This window comes from Paramormyrops kingsleyae, chromosome 2, assembly GCF_048594095.1.
Source record: "Paramormyrops kingsleyae isolate MSU_618 chromosome 2, PKINGS_0.4, whole genome shotgun sequence".
Classification (NCBI taxonomy): Eukaryota; Metazoa; Chordata; class Actinopteri; order Osteoglossiformes; family Mormyridae; genus Paramormyrops; species Paramormyrops kingsleyae.
Genome location: NC_132798.1, coordinates 4,267,889 through 4,293,481, shown reverse-complemented (window position 1 = coordinate 4,293,481; position 25,593 = coordinate 4,267,889). Strand labels below are relative to the sequence as shown.

Below are 25,593 nucleotides of genomic sequence, written 5' to 3'. Positions count from 1 at the left end.
AGCTTAAAAGGAAGAAATTCGAGCTTCAGCTATCATCATTCACAAAACTACTTCAAGTCTGTCAATAAATAAAAGTCATAAGAAATGCACGCAACAACTGCAGGGGAGATCTCCCATTACCCATTGTAAAGGCTTTAGTGCTAATTGCCAATCATAAAAACAGATTCTAAAAATATTTTTGACCATGATTAAAACATGGTAGTTATACTAATTGTATTTTTCCTCTTCAATCACATTGCATTCAGAAATGGACTAAACCGGAAATCGCCACTTAAGATAATTTTGTTTCACGCAATTGAAACTGGTGAACAGATCCCTGTTAGATAAAACAATATTCTGGGTCCAAATGCCATTATATATATTTTTCCAGATAAACGGATGGACCTGGAGACATTTAAAAAAAAAAAAAAAAAACAGGTATTATGATAGATGATAATTCAAGTGTGGCAATGAAGCACATTATGATTCACTGAATAAATCAGTAGAATTTTAACTGAAGAAATACAAAGCCCCACACACATTGCAAGTCATTTTATTGAGTCATTAATAAGAATATCGGTGTAATACTATACAAATTTCTGAGACTAGCCAGGCAGAAGACTGAAGCTACTCATTTTGTTGACACTCTTGTCCTTTTGTTCCAGGAAAAATTGGCTCCATATGATTTCGATTTCGGAGTTGGAGACCTCTTATCCATCACTTCGTAACTCCAGCCTGAAAAATCAAAAACGAGTCATCATAAAATTACACATAAACCAAATCAATGAAATATAGCAAAGGAAAGCCACACAGAGATGGAATGGCCAGATTATGGCTACAAGCAAGAGGTTAAATACAACCTTTTTGTTATAATACAGCACTATGTTTCCACACAAAGAGGAGAATGAAAAGGCAGCCTGTAGCTCTACAGAATATAAAGTACTGGCAGTGACCATAAAGTAATACTTGTCTATTTCAAATCACATGGCATCACAGATTAATCCGACTGAAGTCTTAAAAACTGCCTCGAGATCAGTTTGACATGCACCCAAAACAGGAATAAGATTTGCTTCAAAAGAAATACTCGAAAGACCACAATACGACGCATTTCACAGCCAGTATTGAAAAATGTCAAAGTAGACACTAGACTGAATCAGGATGTACACTTTTTATAGGTATTGGGACACCTGTCCATTACACCTACAGAAACGTTTATGACATCACATTCTAAATCTATAGGCATTAATATGAAGTTGGGTGTCCCCTTTGCAGCTATAACAGCTGCCACTCTTCTGGGGAGGCTTTCCTCAAGATTTTGGAGTATTTCTGCGGGAATATTTGCCCTTTCATCCAGAAAAGCATTTGTGAGGTGAGGCACCGATGTTGGGCGTGAAGGTCTGGCTCACAATCTCCGTTACAGTTCATCCCAAAGGGTTGAGGTCAGGGCACTGTGTGGGCCAGTCAAGTTCTTACACACCAAACTCACTCAACCATGTCTTTATGGGCCTTGCTTTGTGCACTGGGGCACAGTCATGCTGGAACAGAGAAAGGCCTTCCCTAAACTGTCCCTGTAAAATTGGAATCATAGAATTGTCCAAAACGTCTTGGTATGCTGAAGCATTAAGAGTTCATTTCACTGGAACTAAGGGGCCCAACCCCTGAAAAACAACCCCATACCATTATCTCTCCTCCACCAAACTTTACAGCTGGCACAATGCAGTCAGGCAAGTAACGTTCTCCTGGCATCCGCCAAACCCAGACTCGTCCATCAGACTGCCAGACAGAGAAGCGTGATTCCTCACTCCACAGAACACGTTTCCACTGCTCCAGAGTTCAGTGTTACACCACTCCATCCGACACTTGTCATTGTGCTTGGTTATGTGAGGTGCAAATGAGGTGAACGCAGCTTCTTGGCCATGGAATCCCATTCCATGAAGCTCCCAGCAAAGTTTTTTGTGTTGGGGTTAATGCCAGAGGTTTGGAAATCTGAAGTTATTGAGTCGACAGAGCGCCGGGGACTTAATACTATGCGCCTCAGCACTGGGTGACCCTGCTGTTACTCTATGTGGTCTGTCACTTCGTGGTCAAGTTTATGTTGGTTCTAAATGCTTCCATTTCGCAATAATTCCACAGTCAACTGTAAGTGGTATATGTAGCAGAGAAGAGATTTCACGCACTGACTTATCGCAAAGGTGGCATCCTATCAGCCTGTTCTTTCCCAAATGTTTGTAAACCTGACTGCACCGCTAGATGCTTGATTTTACACACCTGTGCCAATAGGTCTCAACGAAACACGCAAATTCAGTGTTTATTCCCATCATGCATATTTATCTAAGGTTTCTCAAACAACCGGCCTCCCTGCTCTTCAGTCATCACTATGAATTACATAAACCTTAGATAATCCCGAACCTTTCGAAAAGAAAAAATATGTTCAGACTGGGCAACGTGCAGTGTCATGTTCTCAGGCAGTGACTGGTATCCTCATGAGGGGTAAGGGCTCATTCAGATGCCCTCATAATCCCACTGCTCAAACGCACTGTGTTCTAGCCAGAAGCCCAGCTTACCGTTCTTTTCAGCAAATGCAACAGCATCTTCTTTAGTGCTGAACGTAAGGACCATGTTGGACAATGGATCAGCCCTAAGATAGTATGAGAAAACATGGTAAAAATGAACGTTAAAAAGCATCAGAGCACATGAAACAAAATTTAAAAGTTAATGCCCAAATAAGCAGCCGCAAATAGGAAGCAATCCAAAGACCAAATCATTCACTTCCCTGGGTGGTGAATAGGGCTGTCGCCATCACGTCATGATGTAATCGCGATTATATGACTACATGACACGTGCAATCATCACCAGGGCTTCAGATGATGGGTGAAACATTTGTCCGGACGCCGGCTTTTTGGTACTATATGGCGTTGCTGGTGTGGTGGTAATTTTCACAGTGTGAAGTCCGACACGTTTATTAAATATAAGGATACGCCAAATTTATACAGATCACTAACTTTTGGGCGTCTTTGTCAGTGTGTAGCTCTTTGGAAGAGGTGTACCAAGTACATATTAACAACCTAAGGTTCTCTTCAATATAATACTGAACCTTGTGATGAAAAATAAGACCATTCACAGTAGACTGCAGGGAATTTTGGCTGCAGAAGACTTTCATGAAGCAGTGGTTGAGCAGAAGAGTGGTCTGGTCTTTAAGATGAAAAGGTTACCTTCAACCTTATAAAGATAAACAGAGACCTAGGCCATGTCCACTTTGAGATCATGAAACTCAGAGCTGATATATTCAAGTGTAGAAAAGCAGCTGTTCAAATTAATTGTACATTTTTATTTGGCTATTGATAATTAGAGAACAGGCATCCCTACTAGAATATAAAGAATGAGTAAGCATTCCAACGCACCTGCTGCAGATGGCCGATAAAGAATCAGTCTTAAGAGGAAGGTTATGCTCCTCAAACACCTCAGCTCTCCTTAGCATTTAGCGTTAGCTTTGTCTTATTTCTCTGAGATTACACAGGACTGGCTATTGAAACAGCAGCACTCACACAGCTATGTAAATAGCCTCAGGTCTACAATACAACTAATAAACTATGTATTCTATCCCATTATTGAATCAGTTCATATATTTTATAGCGTAAGCACATAGTGTTTTAGGTTTATTTTAAACAGAACAGTAAACATGTTTGCCCACCATTTATTAGTGCAGCGCCACATATTACCATTTCCTGTATTCTATCCATTCACACTCCCTCATCACTCACCTGCAAATACCGATTGTTATGTGACAAAGTGATTTGCGTGGGTGTGATGCTTGCTGTTAATTTATGTTTGAGGTTGGGCATGCATATGCCCTGTGATTGGCTAGGCTCCCATCCATGACATACCCCTGCCTTGTGCCGTAAGCCGCACGGCATTGGCTGAGGAGGGTGGAAGACAGATTGATTAGATATAATTGTGCTGTATGATAAGCAGGTTTCCTGGTGATGAGTGACAGCAGGCCAGACGCTCTTACGTGGAAGCCCAGCCCATCAGAGGATTTTCCCATCTCTCCCGGGTGTCAAAGGCTAACTTCCACTTGCGCGTGTTGTTGACCCCAGACTGCATGGCTGTGCGTGCGGGCACGGATATGAGGACCCTGCGGCTCTTCACGTGCTCCTCCGGCACTCCTGTCAGCGGCACGATGTCCTGAGGGGAAACGGCACCAAGGCAGCAATCTCAGTCAAGAGCCTAAAGGAGGAACTCAAGCGGGAAATCGCTGCATTAAATATGACGGCCACAACTGGCAAGACCTGTGCGAATATGCTGCACGTAGGACGGCTTCCTCAGGCAGCACCCACTTCAGGATTAAACATCCATTACGTGCTATGCACCTCGGACCAGGGTAGCTATCGATGTATCACATTTCGTTTTACTCATACTCAATATTTCATCATTTTATTAAACGGTTGTAATCCTTTCATGACAGAGTAGTGACAATCTGAACTTGCATATTAAAAACAAAACTAGAACAGATGTTCTTTTCAACAGGAAATCCAGAAATCACTAATTTTCTTAATTCTAATTGTCTGTTACTTCACATCTTGACACAACATATAAAAAAAGATATTTAAGTTTAATGCTGGCAGGGACATCAAAATAAGCCTCGAGAAAACATCACATCTCCAGTTGCAAAATTGTGTTAGGCCAGTAGCCAGGCTGAACTAGGAAGACCATGCGATCACATCGAAAGTCCTTCAATTTGGAGAAAAGCCAAAAAAAGAGGGTAGGACTTGTGAAGCTTCTTGGAGGAAAGGGTGGGGTTGCCTGGGGCAGCAGACGTCAACAGCTGAGCCTTATAATACTACGTGGTATGAAGATCAACATGCTACAATAAAGAGCACAATAATGGCTGATCCCGTCAGACACCAAGCCGTATGGGGCCGTTAAATGTGTAGTCTGATGGAAGTGCACAGATACTCCCTTTTGAATAGAAACTGTCTAGACAGAAGGTTGATTTCTGACACGTGAAATGCATCCTAACAATCTGTTGTTTTCATTTCCTAGGTGATGAAGGCCTTGCTCTTCTAAACAGTATTTATAGGGTAAAAGTGGAAAATGGCTGCAGCATAATAGACCTACAGAAATGAAAAATGCAAAACAAATCAACACTTTACATTTATAATTAAAAAAAGAGAAACATTTGCATTATGGACTGCTGGAGAACTGTTCTGGTGTCCTCTTCCAAATTTGTTTTTAATTACAGCACGCATAATTGCAAAGATGTGCGACACAGATAAAACTTTCCCTGATGAGATGATGATACCTAAAAGGTGCAGTACATCAGATTGTGGGGGGGTGGGATTGCTTGATGATTTAACTGATGACCTAAGGTTTCCAACAGTGAAGGGGGGGGGGGGTGGGGGGAGGCAGAGAAAAGCAAACAAACTGCAGATAAAAACAAACTAAGAAAAAAAAACTATCCCAGTAAATAAAATTGTTTTTTTTAAAGATTCCATTCTGTCTATTCAGAGATCTTTAAAGAGGCCATTTTAGAGACATTATTCAGCAAACACGACCTTGGCAGACCCCCCCCCCCCCCCAAAGTCTTACAGGCTACTCTACTCTACTTTCAATACGAGACTTTCATACATTTCAATGGCCATCTGTACTCTTTGAAGTTGTATCTATCATTGCCTGTCATCTGTGTGCTGACTTGTCAAAGACCCGCTTAGTGAAAACAATCCGTCTCTGCAATATACATTTGTGTGTTTCTCTGACAGTTATGCCTGGGAAAAGACTGAAGCATCTAGAATATCACCACATAAATTCACAACTTGAGTAATTCTATTCATAATAAGCAAAATACCTGGACTTCAGTGTGTTTCTGCAAACCCAATTTATCAGAAGACTGCACATTAAACCAGCCAGTTTCTGGAAGACAGAAGGAGCATAAAAAAAGCTCTAATACCCACAGCTGCAGAGGTGTGAAGCACACAAAGGGATGTTTATCAAGCTTATTTTTTTTGTCAATATAAGATTAATGAGGGAAATACAAAAGCCCAAATTTATATGATGTGGACTGGTTTGATATGGTTTAGCTAAGTTTTAAGGGAAGCTGGTAATTCCTAGTCGCTAAACAAAACAGATTCACTAATAAAATATTCCAATCATATAATCAATAAATCATCCATCCATCTTCTGTACCCGTTTGTCCATTGCAGGGTAGTGGGAATCTGAAGCCTATTCTGGAAGCAGCAAGTACCAGGCTGGTAATAACACAGGACATGGTGCCAACCCGTCGCAGGGCACGGTGCCAACCCGTCGCAGGGCACGGTGCCAACCCATCGCAGGGCACACACCCCATTCACACATACAGATAGTTTAGCAACTCCAAATGAGCTTAGCATGTTTTTGGGAGGGAGTCTTTCAAAATTAATTGACAACGCAATGATCAAAGTGAGACAGAAGTATGTTTTGAAAGCCGTCCTGTTTTGACGGAAAGGCAACATCCCCATGGGTTAGAATGTAGGTGACCAGGAGTAACGAACCACTCTGTCAAGTCAAGTCCTCAGAAACAGATCTAAGACTTAACCGAAACTGAGGGTGGCAACGAGGTCGTTAAAGTACAAAATGATAATCAGCAGGAGAGCACAGACAACTGGAAAAACAGCTCAGGGCTATATCACCTCTGCTTACTAGGCCGGGAAGAAGTAAAATAGCTGGTTTGTGGGAAAGTAGCAGAATATATTAGAAACATGAAAAATTATTATCTTAGCTAATGGAGAAATATTAAAAGGAAATATTTAGGTTTAAAAGGAAAAAATATCTGAGTTAAGTTCAGGGGTATTTAATGTTTGTGTATCCAAGTCTGTTTTTAGCATCGCAGAGATATAAGCTGCACCAAGAGATAAACCAATGCAGCCTAAAATGAGGGTCCGCAGTTTGGGGAGAGAGGACTTCATCAGCGCCCAGCGGAACCAGGTCAGAGAGAAGGAAGAGAGGTGCTTAAAGCAGATTACACTCGCGGGAGGAAAAAGTCACAGAAGCTGCAATAAATTATTCTCAGCCAAGTCAGACCGAGGGCAGGAGACAGTAGTGAAAGAAAATTTGGAAAGAAATTATGCTTAAGTTGATCATGATCAATAAGTCTGAGGTCCATTTCCTGTTCAGAGGACACTCAAATTCTTTCATCATACAACAATTTGCATCATGAGAACTGAATTAATGCACATACAGTTAACAGTTGCCTCTTCATAGAGCACAGTCTCTCCTGAATCTCAGACAGGTATGCAGTGATAGCTGGCTGATTTCCACTTGACTACTTAAAAACTGACACTCCTCTGCAGGCAACAAAGCTTAGGAGCCAGCGGCGGACTCCAAAAGCGAACTTTGCGTCCCGCCCTGGTAGTACACACCCGACGTCACTGTGTTCAACTACACACCTAGAATTTATAAGCAGGTTACGGTAGTTAATGATCCTTCGAAATGCCTTAATTTATCACAGGATATTTAAGCGATTAAATCATGCTATGGAACCAGAACCACTTCATACCCAGAGATTTCTTTCAGAAGACATCACGCACATTGAACAGTGAAAAGACCAAACGTCTATCATCAAATAAATAAATAAAATGAAACTAAAGCTGCCACAGATCAGAGACGTGGCCAAGGGCATTTTTATTGTTACAGACAACTACAGATAAACGAGATATAAATGTTACATAAACCAGCAGGCATAATTTATTCGAATCGAAAAAAACCGAAAGCACCGGCGATGCAGAAACCACCACCAGGAATAATAAACAAGTTATTACAGCCACAAAAAAGAAACGCATTATAAATTCAGCCTATTATCTGACAGATAAAAAGTCTAGACTTTTATTATGTGGCCGAAAAACACGAGGAAAAAGCCAGGCAGCCTCTCGGAACAACGGACAATGGCCCGGCACAAAGCTGACGACGGCGGCTGGAGTGCGGCATTCCCAGGAAAATTAGGGGCGAAGACGAGGACGGGAAAAGGCACACCGCAAGCACCTTTCTTCCAGCACGTACAGGAAGCATAATGAGAACTATGAAGTTTGACACTATTCAGAGCCCTACAATACCTGGATATGCAGACAGAATGGTGGGCTTAAGGGATACGGAGGGGGGGGAAGAGCCGGCAAAGTCTTCGTCATGTGGAAGCGTGTCTATATTTCTGACACCTCCAGTGCTTCCAGGAATAAAGAGCATGGGAGCTGCCTGGATATGGCAGCCGTCTGGACCCACCACGTAATGCATTGTCTCCAAAGCTTTTTACACTGTGCCACTGTGTGAGATGGAAACGGGGCCCAATTAAAAGCCGTCTACCTTAATGAGCCCTAAGCGTTGGAACCATGCCCCTCCCAGTAGAGTATTCAATACCTCTGCTGGACTAAGAGGTTCTGCTAGAACAGAGTGACTTTTCAACGTGATGGCATCCGCCCTTCCAGAAGATTCTGCAGAGGAGCTGACTTCACAGCAGAAATGAAGCCACAGCTAATGGGCTTCAATGTACTATTTCCAAGCATCCACCTCCTCATTAATATTCAACATTTCTAGTTCCTTAATTGAGTTGCTGATGCCTCACGCCCTTCTCTGGTCAGCAGACAGATTTAGGCAAAACCTCTATCTGCCTTAAAACAAAAACCAAGCATTACTACAGTGCCAGAAATTTAATTCGGAAGTCAGCTACACAATTATGCACACTTTTCACTACACTTTTTCAGCCTTACTATACATATTGCACATCTGCCTCGAATCAATAAATGAGTTTAAACATTAAACAATGCAACGTCTTTTCCAGAGAAAATTTCTATGCAGTAAAAATGTCCATGAAAATGTTTGTAGCTGTATGCTATGCTCTGTTATTAACATGCAGACATAACAGAAAAAAGGCTATGAATCAAGCCTGAATATAGAAACTCTGTAGCTTTATATGGAAATTTACTTAAATATTGCAAAGAAATGTTGATATTTAATCCATCTATGTTGCACTCCATTTTCTTACGAGCTAAACTCTATATATTTCAGGTGAACATTTGCCATTTAAAAAAAGTTATATATTCGCTGGAACTTTTTAATATTTCAGACGCTGGAAGCCTTTTGTCACGCAATCTGCATTCCAGAAAGAGATGGGACATTAAGAGCAATGTGACAGCTGCAAGGCAGAGACCAGCAGCGGGGACTTCCATAGAGGCAGGGGGAATGTTTAAGGACAGGAGAACCCCACAAGCTAACCATCAGCCAACAGGCTGATATCGAAACCTCGATCGCAACATTTATATGAACAACCAGTGGAATTTTTAAATGTAAATAAATTACATTTATCACGCACATTTTACACTAGGAAAGGTGTTACGTAGCAGAATTTTGGCATAGGGGTTAAAGAAAAAGAAAGAAATCAAAGCCAGCCATTGGCTTTATGGTAGCTATTTTCCGATCACACAATCGTGTCTGTAACGAACAAGCATGACTGGCAGGTAAGAAAACTGAAAAGCATGCAGGGAGGATAGGGGACGGCATCCATAGGGATGGCAAATGAGATCCATGTACGTCGTCCTCAGCAGAGTCAGCAAACTCACTCTCTGAACTGACGGCTAACACGCCGTCAAATCCAACATTATGCGAAATCAATTTCTGAATCGATAGTTTGCTTTTTGGGGAACTCCCCTTGTCCTGAGGAATTAATTTCCCAACAACAAGCCACCCTGTTTTAAGTAAACAGCCAGACTGTGAAAAGCTATTTGTTTTTTATTTGTTTTACACATGAGGTTGAGTTCTGATAACTACAGTATAATAATGAGTATGGGTTTAATATGCCCGGCTGTTTGGATGCTGTCACACACAGTGAGGGAGCGATGAGCCTGCAGATTAAACAGATGGGATCTCACAATATGCAGAAATGCAACAGTGCAATGTGGAGTATCGCTGCATCAGGTCACTATATCTATACACAAATCAAATCAAAATGTAGCTACTATGTTAAGTTTTGTACAAGTTCACCAAGGATTTACACAACCTCAGCATTAATTAAATATTCAATGCATATCCATCCTGGAAATCCATCCTCCTTTTCACCTCAGATAATCAGTATTTTAGACTGGGGACTGTATTCTATTTTAAAATGACAAAAAACCCATTCAGACAGAAAATGAAGCAGAAATTTCAGTCAAAGCCAAACCATTTCTAAATGCATTAAGGTGCAACTACTTCTGAGCCGAGACCGATTCGGTAACTTATCCAGGTGAACAAATACTGCGAAATTTAACAACCCTTAGAGTGCCCATTTCTCCAGAAGTATAATCCCCCTAAATAAAGGTTTTACTTTCCCCCAATTATTAAATACACAAAATTTCATTTCGTAAGAAATGCACAGTCTTGGCCCGCCCCCTCGAACAGGCATAACTTCTGACCCAGTGTTCAGGACCGAAGCCTTGAAATTTCTGCGCAAGAATGCTGCAGCAGACAAAACAGATACTGGAGTGTGTGTGCCTGTGGGGGGGGGGGGGGGAAACAGACCAGTCTTCCCTGATGGACCCTTTTAACCCCCCACTCGGAAACGCCCTTGACGATGGCCTTTAGTTTTATCTGCATTTCCACGGGATGGGACTTCAATTACGAAAAAAAAGTTTTAAGTGACAGAAAAACAAAAGCGGTAAGGTTTTCTGCACAATAATTGTTAAAGGGTTAATCTCCTGGACAATTTAAATTTAACACTGATGAATATTGAAGCATGTTTACTTTCTGTTAAATGACATGCTGGCCGGTGAAGCCCCATGGGCCCCATGGGCCGGCCCCCTCACAAGGCCCCTCCAAGGCCTGTTTTTAAATGAGACTTTCGCCTGCAGACTGGCATAACTGGATTATTTGGCCCCACCATGGTGGGTATTGTACGGATAATGAGATGAAACGCTGCTGAACAGAGTGGACAGTCGCTGCATGCCTAATCAGCACGCTGGCACAGAGACGTGCCCTGAATACCTGTCCAACACATCCTCTTCAATGCAGCCCCCCCCCCCCCCTCACTTCGTCCTCTTCCCACTTTGTTAAACGTCTACGTGCCTTCTGACAAGTGCGGTTGCCAGTCTCTGCTTTGCTCTACTTGGCCTATCCTCTTCACTTTGGGGGGGGGGGGGTTTGGGGGTAGGGGGATGGCTGCCGTGCGCAGATCCACGTCGCCAGCCATCCAGACAGCGTCTGTAGCTGTACAGCTCGCCCAGTCCAACGGTGACTGCTGGCGAAGGCCAGCTAGGACGAACCCCTAGGACCGGGCTGCTCTGACACGCGTCTTTAATCACTAACGTGACGCAAATTGGCCATTATATTCCACAGAGGGGGAACCTGTGCTGACTTCATAAACCCACTAGAGAGATAAATAATGACAGCGTTCACTCTGGAGGCTGCACAATGCTTTTACAGTCAACCAATTAATTAAAAACGATTTAGGCCGACAGCAGCGACGGCGCTCCCACTGCGCGCCAGGGGGAAGAGCAGGTCGCCGCGGTGATGGTGCTGCCTGGCTCGCGGTCGCTCCGCACTGTGCGGGTTCCGAATGCAACGGGCCAAATGTCCCCCACCAGAACAAGGCTTCCCTTCCGTTTCTGTACGGAGGAAAAATTTAAATCTGAAAGCTTCACGTCTCATGCAGAAATCCCACACTGTGACCTTTGGGCACAGATTTTGGACTGGCCCCATCTCTCACCACCTCCCCCAGTCCCCCCCCCCGGCTCTTTTTACGCACCAGTGGTCCCAGCCAGGAGCTCAGTGGCCGACGCAGCCAAAGCCCGTCTGCCAGTGCTGCCACAGTCTGGGCTTGGAGCAGCCGCATTAGCCCCCCGCCCAACTCAAAAAAAATACATCTAAGCATCAATATTTCTCTGTGTCTGCGCATTTGAAAGGTTTCCATCTGCTGTTACCCATCTGAGGCACGGTGGTCGAGCTCAGAGGCTGTGGTGCAGCGTGCAGACAGGAGTGACCTGAACAGCAGTGTAAGTCAAGCAGTCGCCGGTGACAATATTGAGGTTTACCGTACAAGTGAAGAGGGCTAACACTTCTGAAAAGCTAACGTGAGAAAGCTTGAACAGAGCTAATGGCCGGGTGGGAAATTTGTAATACTGTCATTGAATACAGTAATTAAAACACCTGCAAATGAAAAAGCTTCACTGCAAGGTCAGACTTATGATCTAGGCAGAGAGAGCAGCCAGTGGACTGTGGAGGCCACGCCCCCCCCCCCCTTACATGAGGAATATTCTGAACTCAGAGCTTCTCACGTAACTGTTAACACAACAGCAGACTGAATTCGCAGATTAACTGGAAGGTACCATCCCTGTTTGAGGATAAGGGATCCTCACCAGCTTCTCGTCCACTGCGATGAGCTGTGTGTCGGGACCGCCAGCCTGCGCCAGCCTCCTCCCAGACGTTATAGCCGCCCTGCAAACAAGTTACAAGCATGAATACACACAAGAAAATGTCATACGAGGATATTTCAAAATAAATGAAAAAAAGACACCATAGAGGGTTTTGGGGGGGGGCGGGGGGAGGAGGGGACTGCAAATCCATTTTCTCCCCCATTAGTTCTGTCTGCTGAGTTTCTGGCAGGCCCTGCTTGGCCAGCTCACAACAGACTGCAATTTAAGCCAGCCTGGGGGCTCACTATTACCAGGAAAGTGCCGACGGCAAGGGCTGATTGTGCCGGGCCGTGGCAGTGGACTGGTCACCAACAGCAAACACTCACCATGCTGTGGACAGACTAAACTCTCCTGACCTTCTCCATCCGGAGTTATCGGAGGACAAGGCCGGTTGGGGTTAAATCGAATGAGGAAAGAAAAAACTAAAAATGCTCAAGTGGTAGGACTGAAAGGCATTTGCAAGCAGTAACATGCTGGGCATAGCTTTTAAAGCATTTTATAGACAAAAAGTTCTCAAATAAGCAAGAATGATTTTTTTTGAATAAGCAACTTTATCAAAAGGCTATTTATGAAAATACTGTTTTACAACCACAAATATCAAGTTTAGTCAAACAAGACAGACTGATAAAATAAACCATAAGTCAAAGAATAATTATTATATAAAGAGGATAAACCGGAAAAAAACAAGACCTGTTTTGAATATATTTTATTCCTAATGGAATATTAAAGTAGATATGATCAAGGCTTTCCTCAGAAAAAAGTAATTTATCTGCATTTAAAAAAATTCCAAAAGGGATCAACAGTATATATCATCTGATATTAATAGGATCTGTGGTGTGAATGGCAACTATGTTTCATTATGGGGGGGCATTCCTTTCAGTTTGTCTTAGAACTAACAGCATGTAATGTATATGTTTTTACTTAAGAGACCCGGCTCTTAAAAATCACATTTGCATCACAACAGAGAGGACCAACAGTTTAACCGTTAAAACAGTGTTCGACAATTGCTTTATTTCCTGTTAACTTACAATTAACACTTTCAAGCAAATTACAAGTTAGCATGTTAAACTGTGCGCTCAACTGATGTCCTCATTGAGTTGCGGAACATCATCGGTGTTTGTTTTAAATCGACAAACAGAACCTTACCGAAAATCAATATTTAAATATATATATATAGCTATTTTACAGAAGTTTAATTCTCATACAAATAAAAGAACGGTCCGTTTCAACGTTACCATAATTATCTATAGAAAATGTGTTTTTAATATGTCCATTGCTCAAGATGAAAGGTACTCAGATGTTCGCTTTTAACGTCAAAATGCAACAAGGGTTGTTTGTCGCCATTTACAAGTCGTTTGCACGAGTTACAGCTAGCTAGTACACACACTTGCATATTTAGTGCAATTTTAAAAAGGCACCTTTATTTTAACTATTTAAAGCACCCGACTGTGTAGCATAGCCTAGTGATCAGAGCACACAGTTAGCCAGCCACCTAAAGTAGGTAGCGAGGTCGTAACAAGGGCACGTAGATAAGTCGGCTAACTGGCAGTTATGCAGCAGAAGTTGTATAAACAGTCAAACGAGGCTATGACTATACATCTTTAAACAGTTAGATGCTGTGAATCTGCCAATAAGTTCTGCATGAAAATGTGCTTGATATTGTACAGCGAAGTTCGTCGTTTACATTAGCCATTCCTTGAGGGCTACTGTAGAACATACATTGTACTATTAACCACTATTAACCACTGCCTTTTCCCAACCCAGTCATATAACCAAAAATAATACAGTTCACTTTGCAGACTGCGCTTACCGGACAGCAGGTAGCAAAAATTTAGAGGACGAATTCGCCACAGGGAGCCGCTTCGCAGCCAAATACAACACAGTAGCCGCCATGTTCAGCCGGAATGCGAAATAAAAACTACGAGAAGCGAAGAGGTCCAAATGCAGGGCAAAGCGTTTTGGGGAGCAGCAGGCACGAAAGCCAGGGGAAGACTTTCGCAGAAGTGTCCGTTTCTCTCTCCTTTAGAGTGTTCATCTAACGGCATTCAAATCAAAACGGCAAAGCTCCTGATAGCTAAACATGAGATATATATATATGTATATATATGTGTGTGTGTGTGTGTATATATATATATATACACATATACTCAAACAGAGCAATTTTAACTCTTTCTGGTTGCAAGCTACTTACAACCTAATTGGCATTTTACTAAGTACAGGTACAGAGCCAGTGAAATGCAGTAATTATATTTACAGATTTTCCCTCCTGCGTATTATTACTGCCACTAACGTTTGTTTTACGGATTGCTTTGATCCGCCTGTTTATGAACCATACTGACATTTACTGGTACTTATCTCCTGCCAGTTTATGTATTTGTTTCGTGCCACCCGCGAATCAGGGGATAAATGTTTGGAAGATTGACGGATGGATGTTTCTACTGCTTAATAATTGTATATTTTGCCTCGGTTATGTGGTTAAAATGCAACTATGAATAAATATAAGAGAATCTCAAACATTTTTTATTTCTTCCCAACGTTGACTGATTAATACGCTATTTTAGTTAAAGGACAGTAATTGTGCTACGGTATATTACCCACGCTGAAGCGTTTATTAAATGTGTAAGTTTGAAGCACGTGGTAAACATTTGACAATAACAGTGAAAACCAAACTTTAAGGAAAACATTTTATTTTCATTCACATTTCGTATCTGTACAAATTCCATCATAACTTTTATATACATTTGACATTTACATAAAAAATACAAAACTATATATTTATAACTGGATTTGTATTTGCCTTATATGTGAAAAATGTGAGAAAACTAGAGTAGTAAGGTCTGATACATTGTTTCATGACTCTATATTATCTGATTGTTAGCCCTGCAAGAGCAACATGGAGCAGAACATTGGCCAGGAGAAAATACATACATTGGCAAAAATGGCATATAAAAGCTATTGGCACATTTTTGACAAAACCAGGTATTGTCTAAACTCCATTGATATTCTAATGTAGAAAAAATACTGCAACAGAATACTAATACTGATAGCGCAGTGTCTTAGTCCTCTGTTCCCAAGATACAAAAACACATTGCTTACTTCTAGGCAAAATGGCTCATTAATTTCGCTGTGCTACACCACAAAAAGTATATTTGCAGAACCACTGAGACAGCCCCTTTGGTCAGTTCTAGTGAGTTGTAAACAGACAATTCTGCACATCACTGAAAAGTGTCCAGATAAATTAACACAAAAGTTAGCATGCATTTTCCAACATAAATACCTGCAATGCAGAAAATAATCGTGTTAAGCAGATATGTACAGCTCACGGGATGCGATTGACAACTTGCAGGAGATGTATACTTCACGTGATAACGTCATACCTCACAATAAATAACACTGCTTATCTTTGGACAAATACTGTATAACTCTTCATTACAAAAGACAGAAGTGGCAATGACCAAAATCGGGCAATAATACAAAATAGCTTGGTAGATAGTAAGCCTGGCATTGTAAATGTATAAATTATTAAACATGAACATAGTATAAATAAACATCTATCAGACTATACTATATGTATACTTTTTTAAAAATAAATAAGCATACACATTTGTACAGTATGAACAAAAGTCATTGTCCTAGGACTGTCCCACAAGCAGTGGTGTTTTATCCGTCCAGAAATGAAGATAAATGGATATAAGCCATGTAGTCCTGATCTTCATCTTCATCGTCATCCTCCTGGTCTTCAGTAATGGCTATATGGGAGAATACAGGGCATCTGTTGTATAAATAGGGATCACAACAGCCCAGCAGTCAGTGCATGTTTACACAGGTCTGACCCCATAGCCAGGGATGCAGTGTGGCACCTCAAATTATGCAGCGCAATTTACATAGTCTAGGAAGTAAGAACTGGCAAGGGGAGGGAGTGTGTGTGAAGATTCAGTAGCTCAGGCCCATCTGACAGATTCCTGAAAGCAGAAAAAAAGTGCTTTTCTGTTCTATTTTTTTCTCCTTTTAGGCATCCCTTGTTGCAGCTGCTGATAATGTGCTGAATGACACCTGCGCTGGACCGAGATCCCTGCAGCAGAGCCAAGGGGCAGCATCTTTGAGGTATTTTCTAACATTTTTACATAGAAACAAAAACAGGCGAACCAAAACAAAAAACGAAAAAAAGAAAAGAAAAAAAGAAACAGACATCAAACAGCATGAACACTTACAGGGCAACAAGTAAGAACAGACACAGATTTGTGTGATAGGTTGATTTCTATCAGCAAAATAAAATAAAATTAACTTGCATACTTCAACAGCAAAATGACATGTTATCAGACTTGTAGGGTGACCGTTACATTGTTCTCGGTTGGAAGCAGATTTCAATGACAATTAAACATGATGGTCAGTTTTGATTCAATTGAGAATTACTGCAGGAACATTACAAAATAATTGTGCAGGGCTGGTAGAATTTATAGTGCAGCCAGGCAGCATATACAATAAGCCACCATTTATTATTCATAATAAACTAGCACCAATGATGATCACCTCATGTACATTATGAAATAAATGCACCTGTATTTTTCCAACATTTTTGAAGTGTATGTCATCATCTCATCATAGACACACTATGCTTTGAAAAATACTGATTACAATAAAAAGAAATTTCATACATACACATTTAACACAACAGTTTGTCTATGGTGTTAACAGGATTTTAAGTAACAGATCCACTGTATGACAGTCTGTTTATCTTAAGAACAATAAATACATGGTGTGATTATTAAGGCAACTCGCTACACGGCACATAGCAAGTCACTAAGACGACCTCATGCATAGCTATCTAAATTTATGATTGTTCCAAATGCAAAAATTTTATTGTCAGATTTTTATATTTCTGTTAGTTATACGACTGAAGACTAAGTGGTTGAACTGCTTCCAAAAATTAGTCCTTAGATCAAATGAGTTTCTTTTGTGACATATTCCTTTTGGATTCAAATAATTGCATATATATGCAAAATATATATACTGTATATATATAAGGCAGCACAAGAGGACACGCGTATATACTCCCCTTCCCAAGTCCTTTGTGTTGCTTAAACTGGAGGGCATGTGTGTATGGGGGGCAGAGGGATCAGCAAGAATGTAGACGTGTCTTTCACTGGATTACTTACAGTTGCAAGATCCTGAATACTTAACTTCCAGCAGAACCCCCATAGCACAAGCAGCCTGCTTCATGCTGCACTCGCTGGGATATGTGCTGTTATCGCTGGCACATACAGATTCGTCGGAGCGGCTCTCCGGGCACGGCTCGCCGCAGACGGAACAGCGCCCCCTGTTCATCCTCGCGTCCCAGAGACACTTCTTACCTGCGCTGCAGTGAATGTCATTACAAGACTTGGCCTCTGGAATAGAAGGAATATCAAAAACACTTAAACCTTCAACCAGTTGAAATTAGATGTCACAGATATGGTTATGTTTACTAGTATACTAGAAGTGATCAGTATTTCTATTAAAAAAAGTGAAATACTCAAATAACTATCATATTTTAAATGTAAAATAATGATTTTCACAGTTATAATACCATTGAAAGTACTGCAAGAGTTGCAAACTTATTTACATAAATACTTGCAAAATGATTGCACCATATGCAGACTGACCAGATTACTGACATTGGTTATTCACAAGTCTAAAAATAGGACATTGAAATACAATTATAAGTAATTTAAAGCCTAACCTAAACCTAATATATTCCTGTGAAAGGCCAAATGATTATTTGTGCAGTATTTGTTGGTAGCAGTACTCACTGACGCATTTGTGCAGTGTTTGTTGGTAGCAGTACTCACTGACGCATTTGTGCAGTGTTTGTTGGTAGCAGTACTCACTGACGCATTTGTGCAGTGTTTGTTGGTAGCAGTACTCACTGACGCATTTGTGCAGTGTTTGTTGGTAGCAGTACTCACTGACGCATTTGTGCAGTGTTTGTTGGTAGCAGTACTCACTGACGCATTTGTGCAGTGTTTGTTGGTAGCAGTACTCACTGACGCATTTGTGCAGTGTTTGTTGGTAGCAGTACTCACTGACGCATTTGTGCAGTGTTTGTTGGTAGCAGTACTCACTGACGCATTTTCCCTCATATGCAACGCCGATCGATCTGCCCTGGAGGCATGTGGCTCGTCTCAGATGGCAGGCACTTGCATAAATGATGCCATCGTTTCCACAAAGGTACTGTTCCGGTGATGTCACCTCGGGGCAGATACGATTACAGGTCACGCAGTAGGCGTTATTGGTTTGATCCACCACGCATGTAGAGCTTCCAGGACAAAGAACATCACGGCAGGTCTCTGTAAGGAGAAAGAAAAAAAATCAACAATTAATTGCAGTAAAGCAGTGTTACCCAATCCAGGGACTCACAGCTGGTCCACGTTTTTGCTCCCTCCGAGATCCCTCTGGCAATTAAACTGGCCATAAATGGAAACACTAGTGTCTCAAATCATTAAAAAATACTCTTCCCCAAGGACTGGATTGAGAAACACTGCAGCAAACAGTAAGAAGAGTATGTTTTAATGATTTGAGATTCTAGTGTTTCCATTTATGCAAGGGTATATGATGTCTCTCAGCCATCATGGTGTGAGAGCATCCACAGCTTATTACAAAAGCGATTTTCGGATTTTAGTCACTCACTCTTGCATTTGCCTTGGTACTGAATGTCGAGGTCGGGGTGACTTTTGCACTTCGCCTTCAGCAAGGCGCACTCATCCTTGTAGGTCTTGCCGTCGGATCCGCACACAGGGCCCTTCCAGGTGACGTTGGAGCAGTCGGGAGCGCACACACACCGCGGCCTGCTCCTCTTACTCATCTTGCACCTCTTGCCCGGGCCACAGTCCACGTTGTCGCATGTTTCTGCAATTCAAATAATTATTAGGTAACTGGGTTAAAAATTAGGTTAAGAATCACATGAGAACGTGCACAGATGAAGAATGCTTCACAAGTATTCAGAATAGTAGTTTGTGACTCAACGCGATTCTCAAGCCATCTTACAGTGTCTCTGAAAAGCCTTACATAGACCTGCTGACAGAGATGCATGGGTGTGAAGCACTGTTTTAACTGACACAATGTATTTTTGCTTTAATCGTTACATTTGAGTGTGTGCTTCACACATAAAAACTATGCCTGATCTGAAACCATAAAAATCCCACCTTTGCAAAGTATGCAGTTTGGGGCCCCACCATTGAAGATCATCCATCGAAACAGAGTGCTGTTAGGGACATCTTCCTCACTCCACGAGGTCCCCAGTCTACCGCTCCTACAACATTCCTCCCTACTCATCCCAGGCATGTATAGGACCTGGCACCTTCCGTTCCTACCCTGCTGCAGCCAGCAGTTACCAGCTGAAAAAAAAGGCCAGTGGAATTAATGTCTGAGGCAAATGACCCAGACAGAGCACGTGTAGCCTGTATTAGTTTATAGTCTGCCCCCCCGCACTATTCTGTCTGACTTGGTAATGCAATGCGACTGTAGGGCATTTGCTTGTCTGATCCTTGTCTAAAGTTGATGCTCCATTAAATTTGTGAATTAAAATCCGTTTACAATTCTACAACAATCGTTAAAGTAGCCCATTAAAGAAACGTATCTTCACCGTGCAGAGACTAACGAATAACGAATAACATACATTTTAACGAGTTTTTTTATTATTTATTTTTTTATACAAAACACATGCCAGTAGTCTACATAAAACCACACACGAATTAATGTTTAAAAAACTGACGGACGAATACATCATATTGTTGCAATTATTATGCGGTCACGCAACGTTTCTGTTATCTCACATTGTACAGTTGGTGCCACTTTCTCATGTTGTCTGGGCTACATGTATTGTAACTTTAAAAACTAGCAATCCGATAGCAGCAAAGCGACTAACCTATAAACAAAATAGTCATTGATTCAGGTTTGCTATTTTGGACTCTTACGAAGTATTAATATTCAAATCCCGTAAAGTTACACCCCTTCAAAATAAGATAATGAGAAAGCTGAAAGCGTCTATATTCAGGCATAGTTATCTATACTTAATTTCCCGATAAACTGCTAAGAAGTCACATATGCAGAACACTTACCACGTGTTATGTCAGTATTAAGTAATATTGTTAGAAGTTTCTTTCTCTCTGTTATATCCCTGAGTGAATAAGGTGTTTCCACAGCTGATACTCACTGATCCGTAATTAAACCTTTATGCATGAACATATCATCCCGTATACAGCACGTCAATAACTTGAATAAAAGACCACAATAGAAAGTTTCATAGTAATGTACTCCCAGAACGGTTTTGATATGTATTCGTTACATATCCGTTTTAAAGGATATACTTGTCTTCTTTAATGTACAGTATGAATCATATAATTTACAATCACAACACAGGCTCAATGATTTAACGTGATTTTTTAACGATTTGGTCAGGCTGTTACATTCATAAAGTCTACCCCACAATATATAACATTTAAAGCAAATTGTAATAAGACTGCATTATGGATTAAAGATCATATTTACCTTGCACCTTTTGATCTTGTAGGAAGTGACAGAGCCATACAAGTAATAAAAGCACGCCCGGACGGAGCTGATGTTTCCTTAGCATCCTTAGCATGGTGAAGGCAACGTGAACTGAAGTAATGAAACAGACAGCGGAAAGTACTCAGCTTACTTAGGATCGTGTTGGATGAATGTCAGCCTGTGAATGCAGCCTCTCTTTTAAATCTATAAGGGGTCTAGGGCCGACTGTCTGTTGTGGGCGGTCTCCTAGCTGCTGGGGGTGGGGAAAAAGTCCCTCCAATCCCTATCAGGTGACTCCTCCAGCTAAAACTTTCCCTCGGTGCAATGGTAGTAGTAGCTAACTTAATGATACGACTTAATGATACGATTATGTGTATAAAACCCAGTGCCTTGTGCCCAATACACCCGTTCGTTGAAAACTAAGAAATATTAATACCAATAAAATGTTTTCTAATAGACAGATGAAGGCTTCCACCTATTTACTAACATAACTTTAGTGGCCGTATAAATCTTTATAATAATAATGATAATAATTATTATTATTATTCACAACAGCAAACAAGCATTTAACAATATCTCCCTTTTCTATGTCGTTAACCCAGTTTTACGTGTGTTAACAATATTTCTTCCAAGACTGCATGAGGTTTAAAATAAGACGATTAATATGCTGTGGGCTATTTAATAAAAGATCTGCTTATAAACGTACATATCAATCAACAAATACTGCACAATATTTTATTATTTTAAACTTCATATGATGTACTTAACTTGAGTTTGGTATGTTCCTTTTTTATGTTAACTTATGTTAACTTATGTTAAGTTTCAAGGTAATCAAAAACCATGTTTCATTTGTATGCATGGTGAGAAAACCTGTACAATACCAAACAACAATAAAATAAAGGTATATAATTATAACTCTCACAATAAAAACACTGTGGACTCAGTCTGGACAAGGACTATTAAATTGTGTTAGTGATACATACTGATGTATATACAACTTTTTTTTTTTTTTTTTTAAAAGATCACCTACGACTCCCAATGCACTATTTACCGCTGAAATTAATGTCATCGTTATTAGCAAAAGACTACTTTGCTTTACAGTAGTGCTGTAATCCGCAATAAACTGATAAACATTTTAAAGCACCACTTTGGAATGCAATTATACCGTTTTTAAATGGGTAATCTGGATAACGGACCTGGGTAAAGGTAAAAATATGGTTTTTAAAATGTAACTTCAAGAGTTGGAAAATGTTTCTGTCCCCCAAATAAAATACAATGTTACGGTAATTTACATCCAGGCCTCCAAAAGGAGCCGCCAAACAAATCCCACAGCCTTTTCTGTGAAATATTAAAGTGTCTCACCAAAACACTGAAAAACACATTAAAATGTCTGAATTATGGCGAATTCCACTGTAAAAAGTATACTGTACAGCGAAGTACGTTTAGATAGCTGGCAGCGATACTTCACCAGCCAGTGCTTTTGGTATGTTTTTGTTAATATCAGGTTCACAAATTTGCTTTGCCATGATATATCCTACGCATTAACACCCCAAGACTAATTCATACAGCTCGCAAGCATTTGTGGTGCAATTAACCGCATGATGCTGGTACTGGTACTCTGCTCCGCGACAGACTTTTGCAGGACGGGACGTCACGGGAGAGCAAAGCGGACAGTGCCTCCAATGACAATAAATTCATCTTCCTTCTGAACGCCCGGGCATTCTTTTGTGGGCGTCTTCAATAAACCTTATACTTTACTTTAATTTAATTTAATTTAAAGAAAAGTTTCATGTTAACAGTAGCTATTTGGCTCTCCGCAAAATAATTCCAAACGTGCGCAGCAAACTTTTTCAGCTTTTGGTGACAGCTTTCTGCAAATTTAAAATGCAGCTCCCTCTTCAGGCAGACAGAAAATACTGCACCCTGTCTGCGCATCGCAATGCATTTTGCTCAAGCTCATTAGCTTGTCTGCCCTTGCCCTGGTCTTTGTCATATTCATTTACTTACTTAGCAATTCATATGATTTGCCTTTAATGCCGTTTATTGTACGTTGTGTGGTAACATCAGAAACGAGAGAAAAAAGAGACCCACTGAATATTTGGCACGTTTGTTCTTGTAACCGGCTTACATAAAAGGGGCAAAATCATAACATGCAGTACAGATGTGTGGAATACGTATATCATGCATTCAGGCAGAGTTCGACGATATCACGTAATATAGGCCTACTCGATGATAAACACATATATTTAGTGCACCGTGCTCTCTAGCACATTCCTTTCCTCGTTAAACTCATCTTCACTCACCATTCCAGGAATTGTATTGTTAAAGGACAAGCGGGCACAGGCAATATATGGATATATTATTGTATTTTTATCAACGGATGTGCGGACAAAAATAAATGAATAAGAATTGAATATTTTCCCGCAATATTTTTTTTTGTTTGATGCAACACTGAAGACTTTGGTGGTGTAAGCCACATTCCCAATTTAGTTCAGGAGCAAATACACACTACTGTGCTATTTTGCCAAGATAAGCCTACTCAATTTAAAAACGGTGTTACATTCGAGTTAAATTACGTATGGATTCATTGCAGATTTACAAACGGCGTTTTGTGGATAATTTTTGTGGATTTTTGAAACTATTCTTTAATTAAAAAACACAACAAACAAACAAAAAACTTGCAAATTCATAGTCAGTTGTAGGTCTGCGTGTGATCTGCGCAACGATTAATGGAGCCCCCCCCCCATTTAAATTACAGGCTTTCTTTAGAAGAATCGTGTTGTTTGTCATCTATTCTATGCCGTCTGGACCGTAAAAAGCTGCGTATGGTGTTATAGCGACACCTGGTGAATTAAAAGAAATACTACCATTGAGTGTACATACTCGATGCTCGCGTGTGGAAAATAATCACAATTTGGGATTCTTGAGTTATGGGGTAGTTTGGAAATGGGGAGAGGGGCGGGTGGCTGTTCAGGAGCCAGGATAAGTCATAATGGATGCCCCATGAAAAATGTATACTAGGCTAGATTATCATGAGTTTTAGTTACCCCTCTTCCTAAGAGTTATTGGTTAGGTCAAACGCTGATTTAACATAATTTATGACCTTTAAGAAACGTACAAACTTTGCTGTTTCCATCAGGGTGACTAAATATGACGTATCTTTTTTGTTCAATCATACTTGCATGTTTGATTGACTAATGACCTTAATGTATGTGATAATGAGTTTTACTTGTTAGGGGTGCTGTTTCAGGTCAGCCAATCGGAGACAAACAGTGTTTTCGGACCTACTGTTCACAAACATTTCTGGAGCTATGTAAGGTCCAATCAAGCAGGGAGAGGGGGAAAACACTTTGAAGAATGAATGGTTTATTGGGCCTCCAGAATAGATCAGAAGTAGTAGGTTAAAGAGGGTTTGATCATTCAGCCCTGTTTACAGCATACACAGTAAGAAGTAAAGAAATATACATATACAAATACAGAGAGAAAAAACACTCATAGACCCAAGAGAAGAGCAAGCAGGTTTAATGATTTATAGCAAGGACTTGCATGCACCCAAACATAATCCAAGAATCAGGAGCAAAAACCAAGTTCCAAATCACATGCAGACAGCAGACGAGAGTCAAGAAAAAGTCAAATGAGAAACACAGCAGGTCACCCGTTCAGCAGAAAGCAGCCTTAGTGCTTCACATTTACCATGAAGGCATGGCATATAAATTCAGAGTTAGCCTTGCTCTCTATGTGCAATCCGCACATTCTCCCAGGGGGCCGTGTTCCTCGGCATGTGCCACAGGAGCAAACTGCAGGAATATGAGGCTGCAACTGGAAGAATGGAGTATCAGTTTTTTGTCTGAATCCTTGGTGCAAAATTGAAGGCGCTTAGGGTGGTTGTTCTGCGTGTCTTGTCTCTGCTTTTGTTTGTGATTTAATGAACAGGAAATCAAGGTGCAGATGAAAGAGCACATCCCAATCCCAGTCTGCGGACATGAGCTCTGGGTAAAAAAAAGTCCCAAGTACAAATGGCCAAAATAAGACTATCCCATAGGCTGGCTGTACTCACTCTTTGTGATGAGGTGAGGAATTTTTAAATATGTTGGTTTTATGTACATCAAAGTGACACCTTTACACTCAATTATAGTAAAGGGATAAGAAACATATTATGCAAAGGAAAATGAAGATGTCATATGCTGAACATTTTTCTGCCTGAAGGAGTGTATCTATTATTTAGCTGTTACATTGTTCGTATTGAAACGAATCACTGAGAACAGGTTTTGTCTATATTTGATGAAGCTTTGTTTTATGATTACTATTTACTTCTGTTATCCAGGGCAAAGAAAGATTACTTTGGTGGACATAAAAAACAGTTCAGAAAAAAGCAGACTCAGAGTAAGTATTAATTAGAAAAGTAGGTACTTTTATTTGGGGGGGGGGGGTGTGAGTGGCTGACTGTGATGTTGGTATGTTCTTTAAATTATTATTATTTTTTTTAAAGAAAAAAAAACAGTTTAACCACAGATAGCAACTACAGTTCTCAGAACATACTCTCCCTTTAAGACAAATAAGGTTAATTTCATTTTCAGTAAATATTAATGGTCAACATAACAAATGCCAGCATACCACTCATCAAATCTTACAGCTGGCATCTGTAAAATAAAATATTGAAATTGAGATGGGGGTTTATTCC

At 40.7% G+C, this 25,593-nt stretch overlaps 2 protein-coding genes across 3 annotated transcripts; both read right to left on the bottom strand.

The window, feature by feature from the left end:
* Positions 1-516: 516 nt before the first annotated feature.
* Positions 517-14,349, bottom strand: ndufs4 (NADH:ubiquinone oxidoreductase subunit S4). The gene is made up of 5 exons (XM_023838539.1): positions 14,197-14,349; positions 12,330-12,408; positions 3,992-4,164; positions 2,544-2,617; positions 517-714 (listed from the first exon to the last, which is right to left on the bottom strand). The coding sequence occupies exons 1-5, from the start codon at positions 14,277-14,279 to the stop codon at positions 611-613; spliced, it is 513 nt and encodes a 170-aa protein (XP_023694307.1). The 5' UTR covers positions 14,280-14,349; the 3' UTR covers positions 517-610.
* A 707-nt stretch (positions 14,350-15,056) lies between these two features.
* Positions 15,057-21,249, bottom strand: fsta (follistatin a). Of its 2 annotated transcripts, none has more exons than XM_072703879.1 (6): positions 20,913-21,249; positions 19,568-19,759; positions 19,053-19,271; positions 18,488-18,712; positions 17,543-17,773; positions 15,057-16,497 (listed from the first exon to the last, which is right to left on the bottom strand). In XM_072703879.1, coding segments are annotated over exons 1-6 (963 nt in total). In that variant the 5' UTR covers positions 21,007-21,249; the 3' UTR covers positions 15,057-16,495. The 2 variants fall into 2 exon arrangements, with proteins under 2 accessions (XP_072559980.1, XP_072559973.1); XM_072703872.1 differs by having other exon boundaries at positions 15,057-16,135.
* Positions 21,250-25,593: the final 4,344 nt, after the last annotated feature.

What these genes read in the sequence shown, in the direction of transcription:
- fsta (XM_072703872.1), bottom strand. Translation starts at nt 21,006, where the DNA reads ATGCTAAGGATGCTAAGGAAACATCAGCTCCGTCCGGGCGTGCTTTTA. An exon ending in AAACTGCATACTTTGCAAAG is followed by an intron (nt 19,272 to 19,567) that starts GTGGGATTTTTA and finishes TTTGAATTGCAG; the next exon opens with AAACATGCGACAACGTGGAC. An exon ending in GTACCAAGGCAAATGCAAGA is followed by an intron (nt 18,713 to 19,052) that starts GTGAGTGACTAA and finishes TTCTCCTTACAG; the next exon opens with AGACCTGCCGTGATGTTCTT.
- ndufs4 (XM_023838539.1), bottom strand. Translation starts at nt 14,279, where the DNA reads ATGGCGGCTACTGTGTTGTATTTGGCTGCGAAGCGGCTCCCTGTGGCG. An exon ending in TCGCAGTGGACGAGAAGCTG is followed by an intron (nt 4,165 to 12,329) that starts GTGAGGATCCCT and finishes GTTTCCCCTCAG; the next exon opens with GACATCGTGCCGCTGACAGG. An exon ending in CTGATGGGCTGGGCTTCCAC is followed by an intron (nt 2,618 to 3,991) that starts GTAAGAGCGTCT and finishes ATACTATCTTAG; the next exon opens with GGCTGATCCATTGTCCAACA.